General features: G+C 36.2%; 1 protein-coding gene across 1 annotated transcript; it reads right to left on the bottom strand.

Annotated features, from left to right (window-relative positions):
• Positions 1 to 1,208: 1,208 nt before the first annotated feature.
• LOC100922989 (cytochrome P450 2J2) lies at positions 1,209 to 27,228 on the bottom strand. Its single transcript, XM_031969019.1, has 9 exons — positions 26,967 to 27,228; positions 23,999 to 24,161; positions 12,974 to 13,123; positions 12,531 to 12,691; positions 10,543 to 10,719; positions 5,733 to 5,868; positions 3,889 to 4,076; positions 2,505 to 2,643; positions 1,209 to 1,608 (listed from the first exon to the last, which is right to left on the bottom strand). The coding sequence occupies exons 1-9, from the start codon at positions 27,177 to 27,179 to the stop codon at positions 1,427 to 1,429; spliced, it is 1,509 nt and encodes a 502-aa protein (XP_031824879.1). The 5' UTR covers positions 27,180 to 27,228; the 3' UTR covers positions 1,209 to 1,426.
• Positions 27,229 to 27,611: the final 383 nt, after the last annotated feature.

The raw sequence follows: 27,611 nt of genomic DNA, 5'->3' as shown, positions 1-27,611 counted from the left end.
CCTCTAGACTTTAGGGAAGATACAGCAGTAATCCTGAGGCCACAGATTTAAGGAGTACTATTGTTTCAACAATCTGTCTGTCAATGCTATGTATCTATTTATTCAGGATAGATTGAGGGAGATCTCAGAGGGAATGCACTAAGACTGGGGAAGACTTCTGGCAGAAGGTGGAACTTCTGTTTATTGTGACTTAAAGGAATCCTGGTGATAGAGATGAGAAAGGAAAGAGTTCCAGGCCTGGGGAGACAGCCAGTGAAATTGCCTGGAGGTAGGAGATGAGGAGTCTCTTGTATAGGGAACATCAAGGAGCCCAAAGTTACTGGATCCCAGAGTACGGGGAGCAGAGGAAGGTGGAGAGAAGGATCCAGAAACTTTTCCTAGTCTTTAATTTAGTATTGTCACTCTGAGACTGTCCTAATTTCCTCATAGATGGTAGAGGAGCTAAAAGTCTCTTTTTTAAATAGATTCAATTTCAAGGTTTACTCATTTTCTTTAGTGTACAAATAACATTATTTTGTGTTTTAAAGCCTATAAAATTTGTACACTTGTAAGGGGAACTGCTGGATACTCCCACCTGGGTGGAACAATTAACCAAATGAATGAGAAGTTCCCAGGGTGGGTTGGACCTTTGGACTACACTTAGTATTCTGATTGCCCTGAAATATGAGAGAATATGAAGACTTATTTTTCTGCCAGTATAATCATAAGTTTCTTATTTCTAGATTTCTCCAGATCAGTGTTAGAGACAATAGGCAGTGTATCCAAGGTAATAGACCCAAGTAAGACCATTTTTTTGTGTGTGTTGTGGAAGGTTATATTAAAGAAGGGTGAGAGTATCGATAGAAGGTATATGTTAATTTGTTGGTAACACTATTAAGTAGGCAGAAGTGCTCCTTGGTAGGTAAAGGCATCCCTTTAAAACATTTAAGGAAACTTCAGTCACAATGAAAAAGAATCATCATAATGACCAATTAACTGGAATTGGATGAATATAGTCATTGAACTATAGTCATTGAAAAACTCTATCAGGCTCCACTGTTGAGGCAGGGGAAAAAAAGCTTTGTTTCTCTGTTCAGAACATCACAAGGTTATAGATTTAGAACTTGGAGATCTTCCTCCTCCTCATTTTAGATTTGAAAATCACTCGCCTAGTAGGTGATAGGGCGGAGATTTGAAACCAAGTGCGTAAACTTCAAATCCAGTAAGGACTCTGCTTTCCTTTGCTGGTGTTCACGTCTCTCCCTTTTCTGAGTGGGAATGTTTACACAGGGCCATAGATAATCTCCCTTGGTCTCTCTCTCTCCTCTTTTTCTCTCCTTGACTTCTCTCCCTTTCCCCACCAGAACTCCAAAGGGGAGGAAGAATGAGGATGGTTCCAGATTCTTTCCTGTGTGCCCAGGAGTTCACCCCTCAGGCCTGCCCCTGCCTACATCTCTCGAGGAATGGCACAGATTTTGTAGGGGAGAGGAGAGACAGTTAAGCCAGATCGGAAGTCCAGGCTCAGCTGGGTGTTGGGAGGAGGCTGGAACGTGAACTTCTGGAGCAGGCTGGTGAAGAAGAGGAAGAGCTCAGCCCGAGCCAGCTGTTCTCCCAGGCAGGCCCTCTTTCCTGAAAGGCAAGGAGATCAGAAAGGAGTAAATCCACTAATACTTGGCATAGGCAGGGGTTGAGATTGGGGATCTTCAGGGCCTGGACGTGAATCCTAGCATTGGGATTGGCCTTAGGGCCAGTAATTAGCCCACAATCACAATGCTGATAATGGTCAGCGGTGGAATCTGGGCCCAAGCCTTCCTTGCTGCATTTCAGGCACCCGGTCCACCGGCCATCTCACAGCCAACCTCAGAAATTTAACAAGTGAAATATTTCATATTGTGGGCAGAGGACCCGGGTTCAGATCCCACCTGGGATGCTTCTGACTTGGATGGCACTGGACACATTACTTAACCTGATAGGCCCAAGTTTGCTCAACTGCGAAATGAAGGAGTTGGATGATATGGACTTCAAGCACCCTTCCTAATTCTGTGTCTAAGAACTGGATTCTATGTAGCCTTAGGAAAGAATGATTCCTGCTCTGAATTTAAGCCAGGTGGGTTCTGTGGAGACTATTCAAATCCTATCCCTGATACTAAGAAGCTGTGTGAGCCTGGGCAAGAGACCCAACTGCTCTCAGTCTCAGCTTCCTCATGTGTAAAATGGCGATAATATCAGCACCTACTTTGAAGGGTCAAGATGTAAAAGACTTTGCCAACCTTAAAGACTATATAAATACTAGGTACTACTGTAACTACTTTTGCTCCTCCTCTTCCTTCTCCTTCCCTTCCTTTTCTTCCTCTTCCTCCTTCTGCTCTTTCTCTTACTACTATTATTGTTATTTTGTTAAATGCCAACAAATAGTGACTATTGCTCATGTGTGCAGTCACATGAGTGTGGATTTCTGGAAATAGAGTCTGCAAAGTTTCTTCATGTTAAAAAGTTGGTGCCCTCTCCCTACTGTGTGTGCTTACCCACTGAGAAAGGCAGAAAGGACTCTCTTTTCTTAAATTCTCCATTTTCCAGAAAATGTTCCGGATTGAAGGTTTCTGGGGTAGCCCACTCCTTGGGGTCCCTGTGCAAGGCAGTCAAGTTGGTCATAATCATGGCCCCCTGGAAAAAAAAGAAAAGAACTCACTCCAAAGAACTTTGAGGAGGAAGAGACCTGGTCCACTCTCTCATTTTACAGAAGAGAGAATTGAGAGCCAGAGGGAGCATAGAACATTCTGATGCCATATGGTTTCAGTGGCCAAGCTTGTTGTAAACTCTAAACTTCTCAGGGAAGGGACTCCCAAAATGTTTGGGATCACAGACCCTTCGGAAAGCTGCAATCCTATTGCCTTTTGTTTTTCAGAATAACTTTTTTAAATGAATCAATTAAAATACATAGGATCAATAAGGAAATTATCTTGATACATAACCATAACAATCTGAAAAAAAAATCAAGCTCATAGATCCAACTTAAGAAAACGTTCCTTACAGAGTCATACAATTCCAAAAAGGACCAAACATCGTAGGACCCTCCTACGGCCTCCTACAACCATTTGCAGACTCAGTAAAACTATTTACTAAAGAACCCCTTTGTCCCCTAACCTCTTCCATTTCAATATTTGGACTGGAAGGGATTGTAGAGGCCATTGGGATCATCTTTTTCATTTTTACAGATGAGTAAACCAATACATAGAAAGGTAGACCAATTCAAGTTCATCCAGCTAGTGGCAGGAGGAAATCAACCCAAACTGCCTGCTTCTAAATTGCCTTTTGGGGCAAGTTTGATGCCATCAGCACCAGGTGATTTGTGTTCCAGCTGACCTCTGCCCCATCTGGGACCATATTATGAATCAGATTGTAAATGAGTAAGCTTCCCAGATAACAATGTGCCTTAAATTAGTAAATTTCTTCAGAAGTCCTGTAAGAAATGATGGTTATAAATAGCAGATACCATGAAAGACCTCTGGAACTAGTGATAAGGAGATCCTATTCAAAATTTTTGATCCAGGCTGTATAAAATGTAGCATTAGAGATTTTAGGGCTAGAAGTCTCCTCATATTTACAGATGAAACTGAGACTGGCAGGTGAAGTGACTTGTCAAGAGTTACACAGTAAGCATCTAAGGCTGAATTTCAATCCTGACTCCAATTCTTTATCCACTGGATTTTGTTGGATCAGAACCACCAGCTTCCTTGTATCTTGACTATAAAGACACACCTGTATGGTTAGATAACCTAGTTTAAAAAGAGCTGTTCTTGTGGAAGGAGCTCAGAGAGGTAGACAAAGATAGGGACCAATGATAATAAGACATGGAAGTATGTGGAAACATAATCTCTTCAGGTTCATGAGGGAAAAAAAGCCATTTACCTTGGGCACATGGTATCCTGCCACTGTGGTATCAACCGCAGCCATCCTGGGTACATTAAAAGGAATAATATCACCCATTCTCTGAACTTCATGAACAGCTGCATTAGTGTAGGGCATATTCTCCTTATCAGCCATGGTGGGCTGTCGAGATTGGCCAATCACCCTATCAATCTCAGCTTGTATTTTGCCTGGAAAGAAGAGGAAAAGTTGTTTGAGACCCAAATAATATTTTCCATTTATAGAGTACTTTAAAATTTGCAAAACATTTGACAAATATTTTCTTATTTGATCCTCACAAGTATTCCTGAAGGATATTGCTATTACTATCCCTATTTTTTAGATGAAACTAAAGTTTCTTGCTCAGATTCTCATATCTAGGTAGATGTGAATTCAGGGCTTTCTTTGCCATCTCATTCATTTTTCCCTGATCATATGGGAGAAACACAATCATATGTCTGGTTGAGTAAAAATTTGACTTGACACTTCACTGAACTTGCCAATTCCTGTAGCTTGGAGACTGGACTGATCAAAGAAGATGAATGTTTGTGGGATTGGGAAGATATGCAGGAATGTGACATCATGGAAAACCTTCTGGAGTTGGAAATGGAAGACCTGGAATTTCAGCTTTCCCACTCACTTTGTCTCCATGAATAAGAACCTCTTGGGGTCTCATTTTCTCTATTTCTAAGATGATCAAGTCAGACTAGACTTTCTCTAAGGTCTTTAAATCATTTAGTTTCTCTCAGCCTTGGTTTTTACATCTGTAAAATGAGGGGTTGGACTTTATGTCTGTAAGATGTTTTACAACACCAAATCTAAAGACTTTATGATGTGATGTAGATTGAATTAATAATGCGTCCTTCGGTTAAGAATTTCCAATTTGAAATCTATGATGATTTATCATACATAATAGGATAAATACATTTTAAAATATTATTTTCTGTTATCACATGTGAAGACTGCGTATTTTAAAATCAGCCGGAGTCAGGAATTCAGGTTAGGGGAAAATCGTCTGTCTTTATTCTCAGTGAAGATCGGAGGTGGAAGAGAATGGGCAATAGCAATGTGTGCAGCTGAGTCAAGAAGCTAGCTAGACCAGCAGCCACCGACCAGCATCTAGGAGTATGGAACCCAGGCCAATCTCTCCCAGCTTCTCTTCCTGTCTCTCTCCGCCTCCACCCCCCAAAATCGTCATTTCCTATACAACACATCAGGACTTGCACGGAGAGTGGGCAGGGACCATTCTTTATCCAATCATGTATATTAATAGAGTATAGCCCAATTACTATTTAGCCTCACGTACTTGGGACCTCAGTGCATCAACTCAAACCTCAGCCCATTACAATCACATAAAGTTTTATTTTAAAAAGTAGTTATGGTGCACTAAAATAAAAATAATAAAAGGATACCTGGTATTTATATAACACTTTAAGGTTTAAAAACTTTTTAACTTTATCATTTCCTTTTATCCTGGGAATAACCATATAAGATAAGAATTATTATTGTTTTTATTTTACATATGAAGACACAGAAGCTGGGAGAATTTATGTGATTTGCTCAGAGTCACATGGTTGGGAAGTGTTTGAGGCAGAATTTGAATTTATATCTTCCTGATTCCAAATTGTATAGTCTCTTCTGTCCTAGGCAGCAACTACTATCATATGGGGACAAAAAATTTTGATGTCGAAAGGAGTCCATATAATGTGAAAATTGATCATCACTGCTTGATTCTAATGAAAATTGAAAGAAGGTGAGGTATGTAATATGTTTGACAAGTTTTCAGGCTTTCTGTAAATGCAAACTCTTCTGGTTAGAATTCTACAGGGGTGGTGTTATCACTGTACCTTGGATCTCTGGATAAAGGGCCATGTACAGCAGTGCCCACCTTAGGGTGGTCGAAGTTGTCTCTGTTCCAGCAAAGAAGAGGTCCAGGGTGCAGTAGACTAAATTGTTTTCATTAAAACTATAATGAATGTTATCCTTAAATTAAAAGGGCATGGATTAGTTGGTTAATTTAAAAAAAATTAATCATGGCTTTCATCAAGCATGAATAGTTTTCAGGCTCATTGGTCAAGGTCAAGATAGAAGATTTTGGGCTTCCCTTTTGCCCCCAACAATAAAGTCCCTGTTTCTAAGAATGAAAACTCCTATTTTTTGAAATATTTTTCCAATTATATATAAAGACAATATATATATATGTACATATATATATATATATATATATATATATATATATACATAGTTATATGATTATCTTGCTGCACAAGAAAAATTGGATCTAGAAAGAAAGGGAAAAAACCTGAGAAGGAAAACAAAAATGCAAGCAAACAATACCAAATAGTTTTGATGATAGATGCTTTATAATACAGTTTTTAGTCTGGTATAGATAGGCCACCATTCTTTGAAATTTTCATTAACTCCCTTATTACTGTTGAATTTTTGTTCTTTTAGATGAATGTAGTTGCTATTTTTCTGACTCTATAAAATATTTTTGATCATTTGATTAGCATGACTCTGAATAAATACATTGTTAGCCAGAATTGTCATTATTATTAGGTTGACTTGACTTAAACACAATCAACTGATATTTTCTTAAATTTTTAGATCTTTAAATTTTTATTTGAAAAATGGTATGTATTTTCTAATGTGGTATAGTATTTCTAATATGTGTTCATATATTGGCAAGTGACTGTGAATTGGTTTGATTGCTTCATTAGAAAGCTTCCTGCTATAATCCTATATATTACTGATATGAGACCTTTATCTTCTCCCCTTACTCTCATTCCTTATTTTAGTCACCCTTCTAAAAGCCCCTCATTGATCTATTAACCCGATCTCCTAATATCCTAACATACTAAAGGTCTCTCCCTTATCCTATTCCCCAGTTTTCTCATCTTTCTAGAACTTCATAAGATTTCTAAACCTCTTCAGAGGTGTTTGTATGTTGTTTCATCTTCAATCCAGATGAGAGTAAGGTGTCATTACCAACTCTCCATTCCTACCTGCTTCCTCTGTCCTAGTTGTTGTCCGGATTTTACAAGCTTACAACAATGAACTCAGCACAATGGCTTTCTGTCTGGTGGTGAGACTGATATCTCTTCTGTCCTACATTTTGCTTCATAGCCTCCCAAATAATGCTAAATATTAGGCCACACTTTGTTGCTTCTCATAGCATTCACGGAGTGCACTGTAATCTGCAAACAAAAAGATTGTGTTCCAACATACTTTCTATTTTAATTTTGGTTTGTAGTCTTTTCAAGCTGAATTTTTCATCAGTTTCATAGCTGGCTTTGATTCCATTTTCATCCTCATTGAAGATGTTTGTCATGATAGAAAACACCATGATAAAAAGCATGGGAGGAAGCACAATGGGAAAACTCAATACTATTGTCCATTATCCAAAACCTGGTCCAAGCATGCTGTTATGAAATTAACATACAATACTGATAAATTTTTCTGGGCAACCAAATTTTGACATAATTTATCATAAGCATTCATGACTTACGGAATTAAAGGTATTGGTCAGATCTGAAAATATGTACAAACTTTTGTTCTGCTCTTGGAATTCCTCCTGAATTTGTTGGGCAGCATACACCCTATTAACTGTTCCTTCACTCCTTGTGAAGTCACACTGGCTCTCAGGTAAAATGTCTATTTTTCAAGTGAAGGATCAGCTTATAAAGAGGATTCTGACAAGAATCTTGCCTGCATTGACTAAAATAGAGACTCCCCTGTGATTGTCACAGGTCTATTTACTCATTTTACCTTTATACAGATGATAAATAAAGGCATCCTTAATCTCCCCGGGGGATAGCTTCCTATTGCCATATAAAGGAGAAGATTTCAGCCAGCTTTTATATGAGCAATGTAAATTTCAGCTGAAAATAAAATCATCATTTGCTTTGCCATAGGAGAGGAGCCAAAAGTTCTTCAGTTGGAACACCAATTAAGGAGTGACTTCAACCTGAGGTAAATGGTCAATGGCTTCAGCATTGATAATAGTCTTTTGAGAACAATATGGAGATGTATATCCAGTTACTCTAGGATCAAGTTCGTGTCACTAATCAATGTGCCTCTATCAGCCCCAAGTAGCTAAGATGCATCATAGGCCTTTGGCCCATAAAGAGACTTCAGGGCATCACCACTTTGGATTGTTACTATCAATATCAAATTGAATTATATTTATCTTCATACTGAGACAATAATCCCATATCTCTCTAAGCTTCACTTGTACTTTCCTTTTGATAGAATTAAATACTACTTTCTTAGAAATGTATGAACACTCTGTGGAGTCCTCGATTTTTATTTACCAATTTCTGATTTTTCCCATTCTTTTCCTCAAACCAGTCTTGAGGTTTATATGTATTCTCATCCAGATAAACAAATGTGGGCCTGTACACCAAATCTCTGAAAGCTACCCACTCCTTTTTTGCTCCATTGTTGATTCAACTGGATATGTTATTCTTGAATGTCATTCAAACACAATCAAAGTAATTCCCAATTGTTCTTTTATTTTGGGATATTTAATTTTTCTTTTTGCTTGCAATATTTCCTCATCAACTTGGATATTTTGAAACTTGATATGCCATTTCTGTCAGTTTTCCTTTTGGCTTCTCCTGCAAGGAAATATTGCATTGTTCCAATGATCATGAAGGCACCCAAATGGGTACTAGGGAGCACTCAGAGCTTGGTTAGACATTGAAGATGCCAGTTACCCACTGCATCGCAAGCCATCACTATTCATCTTGACTCCATCCTACCCCTAGACAGTGATGACAGAGTGGGGCTGAAGACTTTGTGTAACTCTGTCTCACTTAAATCTAATTTTATGTAGAAATAGAAAAAAATTACTTATTTTACTTATTTCTACTTCACTTTCTGATTTTAGAACTTCAGGGTAATTTTTAAAAATTATTTCTTGTATTATTATATACAGATTGTTTCTGATCATAAATTTCAGAAAGACAGAAAATTCTTATATTGTGTCCCCTCAATCTCTTCTCCCCATCAGTAGTTTTTCTAATGCGATGTTTCAGATTCTCCTCTATTTTTTCTAGTTCTGTCATATTTCAGCGTCTTCTAATATCATTAATATTCACTGACTTAATATTAGTTTTCAAGGAATTATTTTTCCCTTAAATTTTGTATCTCCTTTTCTACTTTATTAACTTTCTTTTCATGAATTTTTTGAATAATTTTTAAATCTTTTTTTTTTCTAATTTTCCCCATTCTCTCATTTTATTTTTTGAATTCCTTTTTTGTTTTCTTCCACAATTGTGTTTTTTTTTTTTTTGCTTGTGACCATTTGATATTATTATTTGGGGGGTAGGATTGGCTTTAAAAAAACATAATATATTTCTTTGAATATGAATCCAGATCTACTTTTACAGTAAAATAGCTATCAATGGTTGGATTCTTTTTTCCCTTTCTTACTCTTATATCTTCTTTTCATTTTATTTTTAGTAGCTTAATATTATTATGATAAAATTTTAATCTAGAAATGTGAATAATAGAATCCTAAGCTTTCAAGTCCTCCATACAATTGTTTGTTTTTTTTTTTTTTGAATTCTGTCCAGGGGCTCAACCTCAGGGACTCTTTCCCCCCCCTCCCCAAGTCCCAGCCATTCTCTCTCAAGATTTTTCTTCTTCCCTGTAGTACTCTTACTGAGCATATGCTCACTCCTCCTCACCCACAGCTAAGTATTTATTGATTACATCTAATCAGCATTCCTGGGCCTGAATTCCTGAAACTGCAGGGAAGACTTTAATCTTTTCTTATTCAACTGTCTGCTGTTTTTTAGATGAACATTTTGAGATAAAAGTTTGTGAGGTGAAAGTTCCTGAAGTTAGGAGATAAGAGTTCCTGAAATAAAATTTCTTAAGGCTGTGAATGATGCAAAAGTAGAAGTGAGATTTCTTGAGGCTTTGTCTGTTTTTCTCAGGATTTATAATTTGATGGCTTAGTAGAGTCAACCTGGAGGTAACTCTGCTTCACTCAAACCAAACAGCAGCCTCTAGAATCTTCTCCCTCAAAACATCTTGTGGTGACAATTACTTTACCTTTTAATCCTTTTATATTTGCTGCTTTGTATTCATATTGTAGTTATTTTCTATCTTTTTTTGTGCAAGAAATCTGTAGAATCTGGAAATTTCTGCTCTATTCTGCCATCTTTCCAGAATGCCTTCTTCCTCTTTGATCTATTTTCCATGTTGTTTTTTTTCCCCAATAAAGTATTTTACATTCTCTTTTATTTTCCATTCTTTTAATTTTGATTGATTCTTGATATATCATAGAGTCATTAACATCCACTTGCCCAATTCTACTTTTTAAAGAATTATTTTCTTTTGTTAGCTTTTGTACCTCCTTTTCTATTTGGCCAATTTACTTTTTAAGAAGTTTCCTTCAGTTAATTTTTTGTGCTTCCTTTTCCAATCTGTTGACTCTCTTTTGATGATACCCTTACAGGAGCTCTCCACTAGTAAGCTCTATCTCTCATATTCTTTACCTTTCAGGGTTGTCAGTGAGAAAGATGTTTATGTTATGATAGAAATATATAGTTTTGAAAATTTTAACACACTCTTCCCTCCCCAATTCTGCACTTTCCTTTTGCTTTTAAATACACAAATGCCCATTTCCAGAGATGTCTCTATTACCTTGGACAGCTCCTTCAAGTAAGCTTCAATGAAGTCTTGAGGCTCCTCTTCATTCAGGTTTTCCTTGTGTTGTTTGATGACATCTTCTACAAAAGACTTTACCTTTGTGTTTTCTCTGAAGAGCTTCTGGTGAGGTCCTGGTAGGAATTTCATTATTGAAGGAATTATATTGAAGAGCTAAATAATATAAAAAAGGACAGGGTAGGGTGGTTGAGTGTTAGTTCCTGTTTGACTATGCTACCTCTTCATCTTCTTCTTAAGTCATACCATTGTTTTTGACCAATTTTAGGGTCATGAAATGTCTGCTCCTGAATCCACCCTTCCTGTAACCACTGTCTCTCATCTCATGCTGTCATTCTTCCAATACTCAAGCTTCTGTCCAACTATCTAAGCACCAGGTCCTTGGCCATATCCTGATGCATGAAAATAACCCACTTAAGATATCACCATCCTAGGCAGCCTTCACAGCTGTAAAGAAAGAGTAGAGAGAGGCATTCTAGAGAAATTGTTAGCACTTGAGCCCATCTTTCCCTGTTGGCCCCACAGAATTCCCTTCTTCTGAATTACATTTTGTTTCACTTAGGTAAATGAGGGCCAATGGCATTCACCTTTTCCCTTCATTTTCTTTCATAGTCCAACACTTAAGTGTAATCATGAACTGGTGACACATGAGTCACTGACCAACTAGGAAGAAGAGTAGATGTAATTCTGGGGTAAGATTCAGGAAGATCTGAGTTAGAATTCTGCCTCAGACATTTATTAGCTGTGGACAAGGCATTAACTTACCTTAGCCTCGGTTATCTTATTCATAAAATGGGGACACTAATGGCAACTATCAGTCAATCAACAAGCATTTATTAAGCATTAACTATATGGCAAGAACTATAGAGAGTCCTGTGCATCCAAAGGAAGAGGAAGAAATTTCAGTCCCTGTTCTCCATGTAATTACCCTTGTAATAGGATAGACACTATGGAAATAACTAGGGACATATAAGATGTATGCAGAGTTGTTGAAAAGTATTCTGAGAGGAGAAGGCACTAACAGTTTGAGGGACAGGGAAAGCCATCCTGCAGCAGAAGGTGAAACTGAAGCTCATTCTTGAAGAAAGCCAAGAACTAGAGGTCAGAAGGGAGACCCTTCCAGACAACAAGGACAGTTATTGCAAAGGCACTGAGGTAGGAGCTAATATTTGTATTGCTGTTTACAAACCTTAAAGGTAAGCAGTTAAATTATCTGTCTCTCTGACTGTGTCTCTTCTCTCATTCTCTTATTCTGTTTAACTGTTTCTGTGTCCTTTCTCTATCTCTGAACCTCCTTTCCTTCCTGCTTCCCTCCACCTTTCTCTATCCCTTTCTGTCTCTATGCCTGTATCTGTGTTTCTGTCTTTGTTTCTTTTTTGCAGAAGTGAGGATAAAATTCCTGATTTCACTCAAACTTTGCACAAGAGACAACTTCTCCAGCAAGTCTTTACTGGTTTTCCTGACTTCTAATACTATCCCCCAAAAAACTTGCCCCATTATATTTATTTAATTGCATATAAACACATTTGAGGGCTTGTTGCCTCCTCCAACAGAATGCAAACCACCCTATGTCAGAGGCTGTTTCAGTTTTATCCTTGTATCCCCATAATCTAGCAGAGTAGTTGGTACACAATAAATGCTTAATAAATGTTTGTAAATTGATAATCTTGGTAAAGATTTTAAGAACACTCAAAACTATATAGAAATTCATTTCTTATTATCTGGAGATCATAGTGTTCTGGAAAAGCATGGGTGCCCCAGGCATGTTCTTTCATGTCACTGCTTATGAAAATCTTGTTTCCTTCCTCTCCCACTCTCAGGCCCTTTTACTGCTCAAAGGAAGTCATGCAGAAACTGATTCAGCTCATGCTAAGCTCTCACAGTCATTCACATTTCTTTTCCTATAGAGGAAGTCCATGGACAGTTGAAGTTGATTCAGCCATTCCCAGAAGGAGATTCTCTATTACCTGACATTCCCATCTAGCCAGAAGCTTCATGATATTATCCATAGTCTTCAGCAGTTCTCGAAACTGTGAATCATGGTACTCAAAACGATGCCCAAAAGTTACGGAGCAGATGATGTTAGAAACAGCATTGTTGATTGCAAAGTGGGGGTCAAAGGGCTGTCCTGTTGAGCAAAATAGAAAGGAAAAAGAGTACTTTTCATTTCACCCTTGAGCTTTAAAGGAATCCAACATAGTTCTTATTTGCTTATAGTCTTATTTTTCCCTAGAGAACCTTTCATTGTTCTCTGGGAACTTGGGGGTAATATTTTGTCTGTCTCTACTCTACGGATGGCCTTTCCTCCCCTGCTTCTCCCATCCACAAGTACAGATTCTCTTTAATGTCCATCTGGCCAAATGGAAAATCATAAGAAATTGAAAAACCTCTCTGTCTAACCAATGCTCACCTTTTTCTTCCCTGATGGCCTCAGTGAGATACTTGGCCTCCACCCGTATCCGATCTTCCAGGGTCTTCTTTCCCAAACCAAAGTTCCTTAGAGTCATTAAGGCAAATCTTCTTTGCTGTTTCCACACTTGGCCATTAGACATGATTAAGCCTAAATAATTATATTAATAATAATTTATATTACTATTTCAAAAGCTCTGTCATTTGACTGACAGGTTATTTCCCCTACTACCAATGGAATTCAACTGAACAAGACTTGAAAAACCAGAGACACATTTTTGTATGCCAGAGACTGTACTGGATATACATAATAAGTACTAGATAATTCTTGTTCCCAAAAAACTTACATACTAATTAGGAAAATAACACTTAAACTTCTACTGTAGAACACATGGAAATGCCTAGAAGTTCTAAAGACAAAACAGACATTATGCATCAGAGATCTGAAGGTCTATAAGTAGATTATATATCTTGGGGTACATAAATATAAGTTTCTTATTTCTTCACTCAGAAATGATTGGCTCCTGGATGATTTTCTGCTTTGGATAGATGCAGATCAGAGTTGCAAATCCTAATCTGAATGGCAAAATCCAATTGGAATGTTCCAAGCCATCTCAAATGGCTCTTGTTGACTTCATCAATGTTAAGGCCCAAGCAGGGCAGTGATACCGTGGCCAATGGGTACTGGATATGCTACAAGGAGGCTCATTGTCTCCCTTATTGTTGATATCATCTGGAACAGTAAGGGTCCCTATCTTGATGACAGTATGGTATTTACCCCATTTCTCTCTACCCAACAATGGAAGGTTATAGTAGAGGGAAATTGGGATAATCCTTACTTAGAAAGTGCCTTTTCTATGAAGAACTTGGGGACCAAGACATAGAATTTTTGGAAGGTGTCAAAGGATAAAATTGTTTTGAAATAAGTTGCTCTTTAATGACAGGAGAGAGGTCAAATTTTTTCTTCATAACTACTTAGCTCTCATAGGGGAAAAAATGGGCAGTCCCTCCACAGAGACCTTTAAGTAGGTAAAGAAAAGTGGAGGGTAGGAATAAACATTTATTTAGCACCAACTATATGCGAGGTATTATGCTAAGCATTTTGTAAATATTTTCCCTTTGGATCCTCACAACAACCCTTTGAAGCAGATTACATTATTAACTCCATTTTACAACTGACTTTCCCAGGATTATAGAGGTAATAAGTGTCTGAGGCTAGATTTGAATTAAAGACTTCTTGACCTAATGCTCTATCTACTGTATCACCTGTCTACTTCTTCCTTTTTTATTAAATATTTTTATTTTCAACACATATGAATGGATAATTTTTCAACACTGAGCCTTACAAAACCTTGTGTTTTAAATTTCCCTTTCTTCCCCCATACCCTTCCCCAGTTGTTACATCATTAAATATATGTTAAACATGTTAAAATACATGTTAAATCCAATAAGTGTATATACATTTATACAATTATTTTGCTGAACTAGAAAAATCAGATCAAAAAGGAAAAAAAAATGAGAAGGAAAACAAGATGCAAACAACAACAAAACAAGTTGAAATGACATGTTGTGATCCACATTCAGTTCCCACAGTCCTCTGTCACGGTGTTGATGGCTTTCTTCATCACAAGATCATTGGAGCTTGCCTTAATTATCTACTAGTTGAAAAAAGCCACATTCCTCAGAATTAATCATCATATAATCTTCTTGTTGCCATGTACAGTGATCTCCTGGTTCTGCCCATTTCACTCAGCATCAGTTCATATAAGGCTTCCTTGCCTCTCTGAAATCAACCTACTGATCATTTCTTATAAAACAATAATATACCATAACATTCATATACCATAACTTATTCAACCATTCTCCAACTGAGGGACATCCATGGGTCCCTTTCCTTCCTTTAAGATCTTTTTGAAATATAAGCCTACTAGAAACACTGTTGGGCCAAGGGTATGCACATTTTGATAACCATTTAGTCATAGTTCTCAATTGCTCTTCAGAATATTTGGATCAGTTCACAACTCCACCAACAATGCTTTTTTTCCATATCCACTCCAATATTCATCACTTCTTTCTTTTCCTATTAATTTGGCCATTTTAAGCAGTATATAATGGTACATCAGGGTTGTATTAATTTGCATTTCTCCGATCAATAGTAATTTAGAGTACCTTTTCATATGGCTAGAATTAATTTCTTCATCTGAAAATTGTCTGTTCATTTCCTTTGAGCATTTATCAATTGGAGAAAGTCTTGTATTCTTATAAATTTGAGTCAAAGGGCAGCTACATGGTGCAGTGGTTAGAGCACCAGCCCCAAAGTCAGGAGGACCTGAGTTCAAATCTGACCTCAGACACTTAACACTTCCTAGCTATGTGACTCTCAGCAAGTCACTTAACCCCAATTGCCCCAGCAAAAAAAAATAAAATAAATGAAATGAAATAAAAAAAAAATTTGAGTCTATTCTCTATTTTAGAATTAAAGCCTTTAATCAGAACCCTTGGATGTAATTTTTTTTTCCAGTTTATTGACTCCTTAAAAATAATGTCTGCATTGGTTTTATTTGTACAAAAAATTTTAACTTACTATAATAAAAAATTATCTATTTCTTGTCCAATAATGAACTTCACTTCTTCTTTGGCCAAATTCCTTCCTTCTCCACAGATCTGAGAGGTAAACTGTCCTTTGTTCTTCTATTTTGCATATAATAGCACTCTTTATGTCTAAATCATCAACCCATTTCAACCCTCTCTTAATATAGGGTGTTAGATGTAGGTCAGTGCCTAGTTTCTACCATGCTAATTTCAACTTTTCCCAGCATTTTTTTGTCAAATAATGAGTTCTTATCCCAAAAGCTCAGGTCTTTGGGTTTGTCAAACACTAGGTTATTTCAGTCATTGACGGTATTGTCCTGTGAACCCAATCTATTCCATGATTGACTGCTCCATTTCTTAGCCAGTACCAAATACCTTTGATGATTATTGCTTTATAATATAGTTTTAATTCTGGTCCAGCTAGGCTACCTTTTTTTTTTTTTTTTTTTTTTTTTTTTGCTTTTTCCCTCACTAATTCTCTTAAGATTCTTGACCTTTTGTTCTTCCAGATGAACTTTGTTATTAGTTTTTCCATATCTATGAAATAATTTCTTGGGAGTTAGATTGGCATGACACTGAATAAGTAGATTAATTTAGGTGTATTGTCATTTTATTATATTTACTCAGCCCACCCATGAGCAGTTGATATTTTTCCAATTGATTAGATCTGACTTTTTTTGTGTGGAAAGCATTTTGTAGTTGTGTTCATATAGTTCCTGACTTTCCCTTGGCAGGTAGACTCCTAAATATATTATATTATTTACAGTTATTTTAAATGGAATTTCTCTTTGTATCTCTCACCACTCAACTTTGTTGGTAATATAAAAAATACTGATGATTTCTGTGCATTTATTTTGTATCCTAAAACTTTGCTAAAATGGTGAATTGTTTTTAGTTGTTTTTAGTTGATTCTCTGGGATTCTTTAAGTATAACATCATATCATTTTCAAAGAGTAATAATTTGGTTTCTTTATTACCTCTAAATCCTTTTATCTCTTTTTCTTCTCTTACTGCCAAAGCTAACATTTCTAATACAAATTTCTAATACAATATTGAATAGTAATGGTGATAATGGGCAACCTTGTTTCACCCCGGATTACACTGGGAATGGTTCTAGTTTATTGTCATTACATGTGATGTTTGCTGATGGTTTTAAATGGGTGCTACTGATTATTTAAGGAAAATTCTACTTATTCCTATACTCTCTAATGTTTTGCATAGGAATGGGTATTAGATTTTCTCATATGTTATTTTTTCTACTTCTATTGAGATAATCATATGACTTTTGCTTGGTTATTGATATAGTCAATTATGCTAATAATTTTCCTAATATTGAACCAGCTCTGCATTCCTGCTATAAGTCCTACTTGGCTATAGTGTATTATCCAGTGGATGACTTGCTGTAATCTCTTTGCTAATATTTTATTTAAGTTTTTTGCATCAATATTCATTTGGGAAATTGATCTATAATTTAAAAGGAATTTCATAGGATTCTTCTTTGCCTATTTTTTCCAAATAATTTGCATAGTATTGAAATTAATTGTCCTTTAAGTACTTGGTAGAATTTACATGCAAATCCATTTGGCCCTGGAAATTTTTCCTTAGGAACTTGATCAATTGCTTGTTCTATTTCTTTTTTCAGGGAAACAGAAACCTTCCATTCCAATCTCCCCACATAGCAACAACCAATTAGATGCCTCCCCCTCCCCTTCTCAATGCTCTCTTACTTTTGATATATTTTCTTGTATAAAAGCTATGTATCTTTACTATTTCTTTAGCCCTCCTACCACAAGCTTTCTCTTTCTTATCTGGCGATGGGACGGCTCATCCTCCGGAGGTTTTCAATAAACAACTTTTCTGCCTTCTACTGAGTGATCTCTGAGTAGTCATTTTGAGTAAGGGTCTTCTACATCCCTCACAATGCTAACAATTCATTTTTCTTCTTTCCTTTTTCTAATCAAATTAACTAAAGGTTTTTTTTTTCCATAAAACCATCTCTTACTTTTGTTTACAAATTCAGTAGCTTTCTTACTTTTATTTTTATTAATCTCCCTTTATATTTTCAGAATTATAAATTTGGTATTTAATTGTGGGTCTTTAATTTGTTCCTTTTCTAACTTTTTTAGTTGCAAGCCCAATTCATCATTCTTCTCTTTCTCTAGTTTATGCAAGTAGGCATCTAGAGACATAAAACTTTCCCTAAGAACTGCTCTGGGTGTATCCCATGAATTTTGGTATGTTGTCTCATTATTGTCATTCTCTTGGATGAAATTATCAATTGTGTCTATGATTTGTTGTTTCATTTGTTCATTCTTTAAGATTAGATTATTTAGTTTCCAATTAATTTTTGGTATATTTGGTATATTTTGGTATATATTGATATATTTTTGGTATATCCCCCCCCAAAAAAAATTGGCTTTTTATTACATGTAATTTTTATTGCATCATGATCTGAAAAAAATACATTTACTATTTCTGCCTTTCTGCATTTGATTTTGAGGTTTTTATGCCTTAACACATGATCAATTCTTGTATAGGTTCCATGTATTGCCAAGAAAAAAGTATATTCTTTTTTGTCTCCATTTATTTTCTCCAAAGGTCTATCATATCTAACTTTTCTAGGATTCTATTTACCTCCTCAACTTCTTTCTTATTTATTTTGTAATTCATTCTTCCTAGTTTAAAGGGGCAACTTTGAGATCCTCCACTAGTATAGTTTTGCTGCCTAATTCTTCTTGCAGCTCTCTTCTCCTCTAGGAATTTGGGTGCTATACCACTTAGTGCATATATGATTAGTATTAATATTTCTTCATGATCTATGGTACCTTTTAGTAGTGTGAGGGATGTAGAAGACCCTTACCCAAAATGACTACTCAGAGATCATTCAGTAAAAAGCAGAAAAGTTGTTTATAGAAAACCTCTGGAGGATGGAGCCATCCCATCATGAGATAAGAAAGAGAAAGCTTGTGGTAGGAGGGCTAAAGAAGTAGTAAACATACATAGCTTTTATACAAGAGATTACATCACAAGTAAGAATGCATTGAGAAGGGGACGGGGGGGGCATCTAATTGGTTGTTGTCATTTGGAGAGATTGGAATGGAAGATTTCTGTTTCCCCAAAATCTCCTGATTTCTAGGAAATAGAAAATCAAGCCTTCAGGCTTAATCAAGCAGATAGTGGTCCAGCTAATAGATTGAATATCGATAAATATCAAATACTGATAAAAGTCATCACCTCAGGTTAAGTAAACATGTTTATAGCTGGCCAAGGCTCAGGTAAATATGAGCCTGCACATATTATATAGGTCATAGGGGAAACACAAAAATAATGAAAATAAAATACAAAAAAAAGAATTCATACATTTCTGTAAGTTCTTCACCTTATCTCTCTATATTCCATATAGTAGGATGTAGTTTCCTTCCTTATCTCATTTAATTAGATGTATTTTTGCTTTTGTTTGATCTCAGATCAGGATTGCTACCCCTGCATTTTTTTACTTCACCTGAAGCATAATAGATTCCATTCCAGCCTTTTGCCTTTACTTTACCTTTTACTCTGTTTTAAATGTGTTTCTTGTAAATAACAAATTGTAGGATTCTGGCTTTTAATCCAGTCTGCTATCCACTTTCATTTCATGGGAGAATTTATCCCATTCACATTCATAGTTAAAATTACTCTGTATTTCCTGCCCTCTTGTTTTACCCCAGTTATACTTTTCTTTTTCCTTTCTCCTTTTCCCTCTTCCCCAGTATATTGTTTCTGACCAACTCTTCCTTCAAACAGCTCTCCCCTTTTACAGCTCCTTGCCCTTTCTCATTCCTTTCCCCATCTACTTTGGTTCTCCCTTCTATTAGCCTCTTCTTTTCCTGCTTTTCCACTCCTACTTACCTATAAGGTAAGGAAAGCTTCTCTGTGATACTAAGTGTGTCTGATAGTCTCTCTTTGAGCCAAACTGATGAGAGTAAAATTCACACAATGCTTATATCCCTCCCTTCTTTCCCTCAGTTCTAATATCTTTTTTTTGTCTTTTCATAAAATGTAATTTACTCCATTTAAAATCCATTTTCTTCTTCTTCCAGAATACCACTTTTCCTCTTCTAGTTTTTTTTAATATCATCACAATAAAATCAAATTATACTTACAGCCTCTAAGTATACCCATCACAGAGATACAGGTCTCAAGAGTTAAACATATCATTTTCCTATAGAGGGATATAAGCTTTTTAACTTTTAAAAAGAAGTCATTTTTTTTTCTTTTAATGTTTTCATGCTTTTCTTGAATTCTGCATTTGAAAATCAAAGTTTCTATTCAACTTTGGTCTTTTCATCAGAAATCAGTGAAATTCACCTTTTTTTTTATTGAATGTCTATGTTGTTCCCTGAATGATAATGCTCAATTTTGCTGGATAATTGATTCTAGGCTGCCATTCAATTCATTTGCCTTTCAGAATATCAGATTCCATGCCCTTTGATCCTTTAAAGTAGAAGCTGTTAGGTCTTGGGTAATCATGATTGTGGCTCCTTGATGTTTTAATTGTTTCCTTCTGGCTGCTTGCAATGTTTTTTTTTCCCCTTGATTTGATAATTCTGAAATTTAGCTATGATGTTCCTTGGAGTTTTCATTTTGGTCTCTTTCAGGAGGTGTTTGATGAAATCTTTCAAATGCGATTTTACCCTCTGCTTCTAGGACATCCACACAGTTTTCCTTGATGATTTCCTGAAATATAATATCTAGGCTCTTTTTGTCATGGGTTTTCAGGAAATCCAATAATTCTTAGATTGTCTCTCCTAGATCTATTTTCCAGGACAGTTGTTTTTCTAATGAGGTATTTTATATTTTCTTCTAATTTTCATTTTTGTTTTGTTTTGTTTGACTGATTGTTGAAGTCTCATCAAATCATTCACTTCCACTTGTTTAATTCTAAATTTTAGTGAATTATTTTCTTCAGTTAGCTTTTTTATCTCCTTTTGAATTTGGCTAATTGAACTTTTAACTGAGATCTTTTTGTTGATTGTATTTTTTCTCCATTTCACAAATTGTATTTTTCAAAGCATTAGTTTCTTTTTTCATATCTATTTTCTAAGGATTTACATGCTTTTCCATTTCATCAAATCTATTTTTCTACAGAGTTCTTTGCCTTTAACATTTTGTCAACTCTATTTTGTAAGGTTTTATATGATTTTTCCATTTCATCAAATCTATTCAGATAATTTCTGTTTTTCCTTTACCAAACTCTCCTGTCAAATTCTCATTTCCTTTCCCCATTTTTCTTCTACCTATCTTTAAAGATCCTTTTAAAATTCTTCCAAGATGATCTTGTGAAATTGGGATCAACTCACATCACCCTTTGGGGCTTCATCTGGAGATGATTTGCCTTTAGGTTGCTCAGAGTTTGAGGTCTGTTCTTCTCTTTCTCCATAAAAGCTATCTATGATCAGAGTTCTTTTGCTCATTAAAAAAAATGTTGAGGTATGTTCTTAAGTCAAAGGGGCACAGCTGCTTTAGGTTGCCCTAAAGCTAGTGCTGCTAACTGACTTCTGGTGCTGGGTGGGCGTGGTCAGATCCCACATTTTTCTGTGGCTCAGAGGCTCCCTATTTGCCTTTTGTGTTTGCTTTGCATGTCTCACAGCTAATCTGTTGATCAACTGGCTTGTAAGCAGGGCAGAGTAGTCTAAGTACATTACTCATTGTGAGACTCCACCACAAAGCACTGATTCTGCCTTAGTGATTTTTGCACTGAGCCTACCCTCAAACAGCCTCTATGACTGTTTGATTTAAACAGAACTTTTCTGAATTTCTTCCAAAGTATCTTCTTGTGGAAATTTGTTACACTCCAAATATTTGTGTGTTCTGTCACTCCAAAACCACTTCAGAGGCTTCTCTGGTGTTGATCTCAGGGATACTAAGAGGAACTCAGATAAAGACATATCTACTCTCTGCCATCTTGGCCAATAGCCCCTTCTTCTTCCTGATGGCAGTGGCACTTCCCAGGCAGTGGAGTTTTAGCTGGTACTCCAGGTAACAGAGTAAATAGTGGTGGGGGAAACTGCCAACATAAACTCAGTGTAGTTTGCAAAAGAGCCACCTTCCTGTTGTCTCAGCCAATCTGAGAGATGTGAAGTGATACCTCAGAATTGTCTTCATTTGCATTTCTCTTATCAATATTGATTTAGAGATTTTTTTTTATCTGACTAGAAATTGTTCATATCCTTGGACCATTTATAAATTGGGGAATGGTTTGTTTACTTATAAATTTTAAACAATTTTCTATATATTTTAGAAATGAGGCCTTTCTTAGAAATACTGATTGTAAAAATGTTTCCCTAGCTTTCTCCTTTCCTTCTAATCTAGGCCATATAGTTTTATTTGTTCAAAACCTTTTGAATTTGATGTATCAAAATTAGTCATTTGCATTTTATAACATTTGCTAATTCTTATTTTGGCATAAATTGCTCCCTTCTTCACAGATCTGAGAGGTAGACTATCCCTTGTTCTCTGGATTTGCTTATAGTATGATCTGTACTGTCTAAACCATGAACCCATTTTGACTTTATGTTGATATAGAGTGATAAATGTTGGTCAAAGTCTAGTTTCTGACATATTATTTTCCAATTTTCACAGCAATTTTTGTTATTTATGCCAGAAGCTGGAGTCTCTGGGTTTATAAAATACTAGACTATTATAGACATTGACTATTATGTCTTCTGGACCTAACCTATCCACTGATCTACTACTCTATTTCTTAGGCAGTACCAAATGGTTTTGAAAACTTCCACTTTATAATATAGTTTTAGGTCTGGTACAGCTAAGTCATCTTCCTTAGCATTTTTTTTTCACTAATTCCCTTGAAATTCTTGACTTTTTTTTCTATTGGATGAATTTTAATGATTTTTTCCTAGCTCTAAAAAGTAATTTCTTAACAATTTGATTGGTAAGGCACTGAATGAATAGAATAATTTAAAACAAATTGTCATTTTTATTATATTAGCTTGGCCTACCCATGAAAACTTGAAATAACTATTTTCTTTGACCCAGCAATACCAGCATGAACACTATTTTCAAAGATGATTTTGGAAAATGGAAAAGAACCTATATGTTCTAAAGTATTTATAGCGCTTTTCTTTGCAAGAAACTGGAGATTGCAGAAATGTACATCAATCAGCTGAACAAGTTGGAGTATATAATTTCAATGGAATACTATTGTTCTATAAGAAATGATGAGATCAATGATCTTAGAAAAACATGGAAATATTTGTATGAAATATTGAAGAGTGAAAAGGGAACCAAGAGAACATTGTATAGAGAAATAATAATATTGCCTTAAGAATGACTTTGAAATTATTTTGTCTATTATAAATGCCCAAATGATCTGCAAAGAATGTTTGAAGAATGAAACCATCTGCACTCAGAGAAAGGCATAATAAATGGAAGATGTATTTAAATACATATATGTATGTATAAACTATATATCTATATATATATCTGTATAGTGTCTAATGATAGCCATCTAAAGATGAGAAAGAAAAAAAAGGAAAAATAAATAAATTTACATAATAACTTTTGTAAATTTGAAAGGAAACTTAAGTTCTTCATAGTAAATTTGCAGTTCGTGTTCAATCATTTTTTATGGATGATTATAGAAATACTGGCTTCATTATAGAAATACTGGCTTTGTTAATAATTAAAATACATTAATAAACAACTCCAAATAAAATAAAACACAAGGACTTTGATCTGGGATTTTAATTTTATTGAATTTCTCCAGATGTAAGTGACTCTCTGCTGGTACCTGCACTATCATGTGGGTCAAAGGGCCTAAAGACAGCATCATAAACCTACAGATTTCCCAAGCAGAAACAGATCTCAGAGTCTAACTTATACCCAGCAAATAACACCATCAAAATATGCTGAATAACTTTTGCCTGTAAATCACTAATGAGGGGGAATGTACCAGCTCTGAAGAAAAAACTTTTCATGTTAAGACAATTCTTATTGGTGGGAAGATTTCCTAGTGTGAAGCCAAGCTGTAAGTCACTGAAAATCTCTCCTTTTGCCTCTGGTTCTGGGACCAACAATAACAAATTAATATATTTTTGCTAAGAGGACTTCAAATACTTGAAGACAATCATCATAGCTCCCTTCACCCCATTCTGAGTCTTCATGTCTTTAAATGAAACACTCCAAATTCCTTGAACTGATCCTTCTATGAGATGAATTTGAACTCCATTTTCCTCCCCCTCTCCCTTACTACAATTCCTCTTCCTCTACCCTCGTATATGAAGGAAGGAAATTTCAGAATCCTGCTTTCTCTATCATAATTCGAGTCACAAGACATATATGGTTTGAAACTTTTCAGGAATGATGAACAGGAGCCAAAGATATATTTCAAAGCATCTCAGAGGTGAAAACATTTATTATAATTCAGAGAACTCACCAGATGATGTTAAAATATGAAGATGGATAGGAAATTTGGGTCGATCAATAAACTCTTCCCCTTGGTTGACCAAGACCTCCTTGATCAGTGGCAATCCAGTTATTGTTATAAAGCTTTGACTGCCCACATGAGTGCAAAATATATTTCCGTATTTCTTGACAAACTGCAAAAAATAATTTTTAATTGAATAGTTCCATTGCATTTCAGTTTATTTTTGTAAGTATTGTTATAAATGATATTTTTGCATGTGTGAAACTATTCCAGTGAAGTCTACTCAATTCAGTCTGATCCAGTTCCACTCAATTAAGTTCAGCTCATCCTAACAAACATTGAATCATCCAACTATATCCCAAGTGCTGTTCTAGAAGCTGTGCAGATAGTCACAAATATCAAACAGTATCTTGCCTTGAAGAACTTATGTATAAAGAAAATGATCTATCTTTATCTATCTATCTATCTATCTATCTATCTATCTGTTTAAATCAATACCAAGTACATACAAAGGAAATTCTAAGTGATTTTAGGGGAGACTAGCAGCTAGGAGGGTATCAGGAAGACTTTCTGCAAGCAATGGCCTGCTTTGATGGGAACAGTGAATTCCAAAAGAATCAGGAGAAGAGAGAATATATTCCAAGTTCTGAATTCATCGCTACATTCCAGGCAGCATGCTGGACTTAGAATATATGACAAAGAAAATTCAGAGTTTAATATACGGGAAAAATTAGGTTAACAACTGAACCCTTAGTATGTACATTGGAATGGGTAGAATGTAAGCTCCCAGAAGGCAGAGACAGTTTCATTTTTGTTTTCTTAATTTCCAGCCTCTAGGATAGTATCTGATACGTATCAGGAATTTATGAAATGCTTATTATTTGACTGATTAGGTCCTTCTCTCACTGGTACCAAAGCCCTTTCAAAACTCAATAAATAGTCTCTTTGAACTTAGCCAGATTGGACTCAGGCTCAGGTAACAGACACTCAGAGGCTGTCACCCCCTTATCTGAAGGTATTACAGCTTAATTATGACCCCAAATATTTCTCTTCTGCTTCAAGGACCTTAGACAGTGAAGTATTTCAATATGGTAGCATATGATGAATATTTTCAGGAGGCAGGGATATTTAGAATTCAAAAAGTTAAAAAAAAAGAGTGAGGTGAGGGGTGGGATATGAGAAGGGCATAGGACCTGAAATCTAGTAAGATCTGAGTACAGATCCTACATTTGACTCCTACTAGGAACCAGCCAGTGAACCTTTTCCAAGATAATGTTTCTGCTTTTATATAGTATCTGTCTTGAAGGAGTTTGTTGAGGATAAAATAGGATAATGCTCTATAAATGTGCAAAAGTAATATCAAATCTCATCTGGGAGGCAGCAGGAAATACTGCATAGAGATCAAGCATCAACATAGGAATTATAAAGATTCAGGTAGGAGATCTTCATTGGGTTATACCTGGATCTGTTCTTGTTCCTGGCTGTCTAACATTTTATTAATGATTCCAATAAAGACACAAATGAGGTGCCCATCTATTTTGCAGTCAACAGTAAATCAGGAAGGACAGCTGGGTGATGGAGTTTACCAAAATAATGATTCCAAAAATGGGCGCAATGCATTAAGGTGGAATTCAAAGGGATAAATGTAAACAAAGTGTGCCTTATTTAGACTAAAAGTACAAAATCCATTTTCACAAGTACATTTTCTCTGAAAAAGATCTGGATCTTAGCAATTTGGTTTTCTTTTCTTTAAATATCAATTCCTGAATTTCATAATAATTAGTATCCTATATAGTCCCATTTTATGCATTTAAAACCATGATTTTGAGGGAATGTGCATGGGTTTCCCCAGATTGACTGCCAAAGGGGTCCAGGACACAGAAAAAGGTGAAACAGTCCTTATATAGGAGTTGAATAGCCTGTACCTGATAGTACTCAGCATTGTAATATGTCAGGTTAAGAAAATAATTGTTAGTGTTTGGTGAAATTAATTGAAACATGTTGGCATAAATAAAATGCTATTAAATTAAAAAAATAATATTAAAAAAAAAGAACCGTGTTGGCAGTATAACGTTTACACCCATAATTGATCAAGTAGTCGAGTGAACATCAAAGACTAATGTGTCTTGTCCAAAGTCTGAAGATCAGAATTGTGGACTCCAGGTTCTTAACTTTTCATAAATGTGTGTGTGTGTTGTTGTTGTTGTTGTTGTAGTTGTTGTTGTTGTTGTCATTGATGTTGTCCTTTTGTTAATCTGCTGAATCCTATGGTCCCTTCTCAGAAGAAAGTTTTGAAATGCATTGAATCAAAGTTATAGGATTACAAAGGAAATCATTATATTAAAGTACAGGGATCACAAAATATTTTTAACTAAAATTCAATGACCCTAGGTTAAGGCCATTCTGATTCTGAAATCTAAAGACACCCCAGAGGCTGCTTGGGCAATTTCTGCCAGGCTGTCTAATAATGAACATTTATTAAGTGCTTACTATATATCAGGTACTGTGCTAAACCCTGTGATAAAAAAAGACAGCCTCTCAAGGAGCTCACCTATCCCTTTATATGTAATAGTAATAATAATAGCTGACATTTATCTAATGCTTTCTGGCTGCCCCTCAGTGTGCAAAGGACTTTAGAATTATCTAATTGGATCAGATTCACAGAAATTGAATCAGAAAGGATCTTGCCAAGCATCTATTCCTGACCATGTACAAAAGGGAACTCCACAAGGACATACCCAACATGTGAAGAGTTTCTTCATGTTCCACAGGTCAGAAAGAGGCTCTGAACCTGGTGCTCTAAGCCCCAAACCAGATGTACTTTCCATTATTAGAGGCTGTTTCCCATGTGGGGCCAGAGCAGAAATGGACACCCAGGCTTATTTTCTGTCTCCTCCAGCACATTACCCAGGACATGCCCCTGTTCCTGTGCCTTGCTCATAGCCAGTGGATTTTCCCCTTCCATCTAAATCCTTACCTTTTGGATGGTGATTTGGGGTTTTTTTAGGTCCATCTGGAGGAAGTTGCCCAATAAGGGCAGCCCCAGAGGGCCAGGGGGGTAGTTTAGATGTTTCTTCCTTCTCTGCAGATAATGTGTCAGAATCAGGACGATGGCAGAGAGGAGAAGGAGGTTCTGCAGAGAGGCTCCTTCCCAAAGAGAAGAGATCATGTTTCCCAGAGAGAGCTGCATCTTTCCCAGCTCTGGCAAGAAAGCCAGACAAGCCCAACTCCTCCTCCCTCTTTCTCTTCCTGCTATGGAGCCACTGGAAGTAGTGTTCCCAAGTCAAGCTGTATTTGTCTCTGTGGAACTGCTGCCAGGGCTGGTTTTATTGGCCAGCCAGGGAGAGTGTCAGCCTCTGCTGACACAGCCCTCTGCCTTCTGTCAGGACCTGCCCCTGAGAACAAACACTACCCACGCAACAGGAAGAGAACACCAGGCTTGTCAAGTGGGAACCATAGAGACAACCTGGTCAGAGAGGCCTGGGGGAAGCTCTATACATCGACAGATTAACCCAGTGAACCCCAAATCACAGGGCCAGAGCTTTGGGGCAAGAAGGAACCCAGAACCTTAGCCCTTGATTAGTAGAGCAGCAAGCTGAGACCCAGGAAGGCCAGGAAACCA

The sequence above is a fragment of the Sarcophilus harrisii genome, chromosome 4 (assembly GCF_902635505.1).
Source record: "Sarcophilus harrisii chromosome 4, mSarHar1.11, whole genome shotgun sequence".
Taxonomy (NCBI): Eukaryota; Metazoa; Chordata; class Mammalia; order Dasyuromorphia; family Dasyuridae; genus Sarcophilus; species Sarcophilus harrisii.
This window is presented reverse-complemented; position numbering and strand designations above follow the sequence as displayed.

Excerpts from the sequence above, each read along its gene's own strand:
- LOC100922989 (XM_031969019.1), bottom strand. The coding sequence starts at position 27,179 with ATGCAGCTCTCTCTGGGAAACATGATCTCTTCTCTTTGGGAAGGAGCC. Across the intron at positions 2,644-3,888 it reads CAGGATACCATGTGCCCAAG|GGGGCCATGATTATGACCAA; the intron begins GTAAATGGCTTT and ends TTTTTTTTCCAG. Across the intron at positions 1,609-2,504 it reads CTTTCTGCCTTTCTCAGTGG|GAAAGAGGGCCTGCCTGGGA; the intron begins GTAAGCACACAC and ends CTTGCCTTTCAG.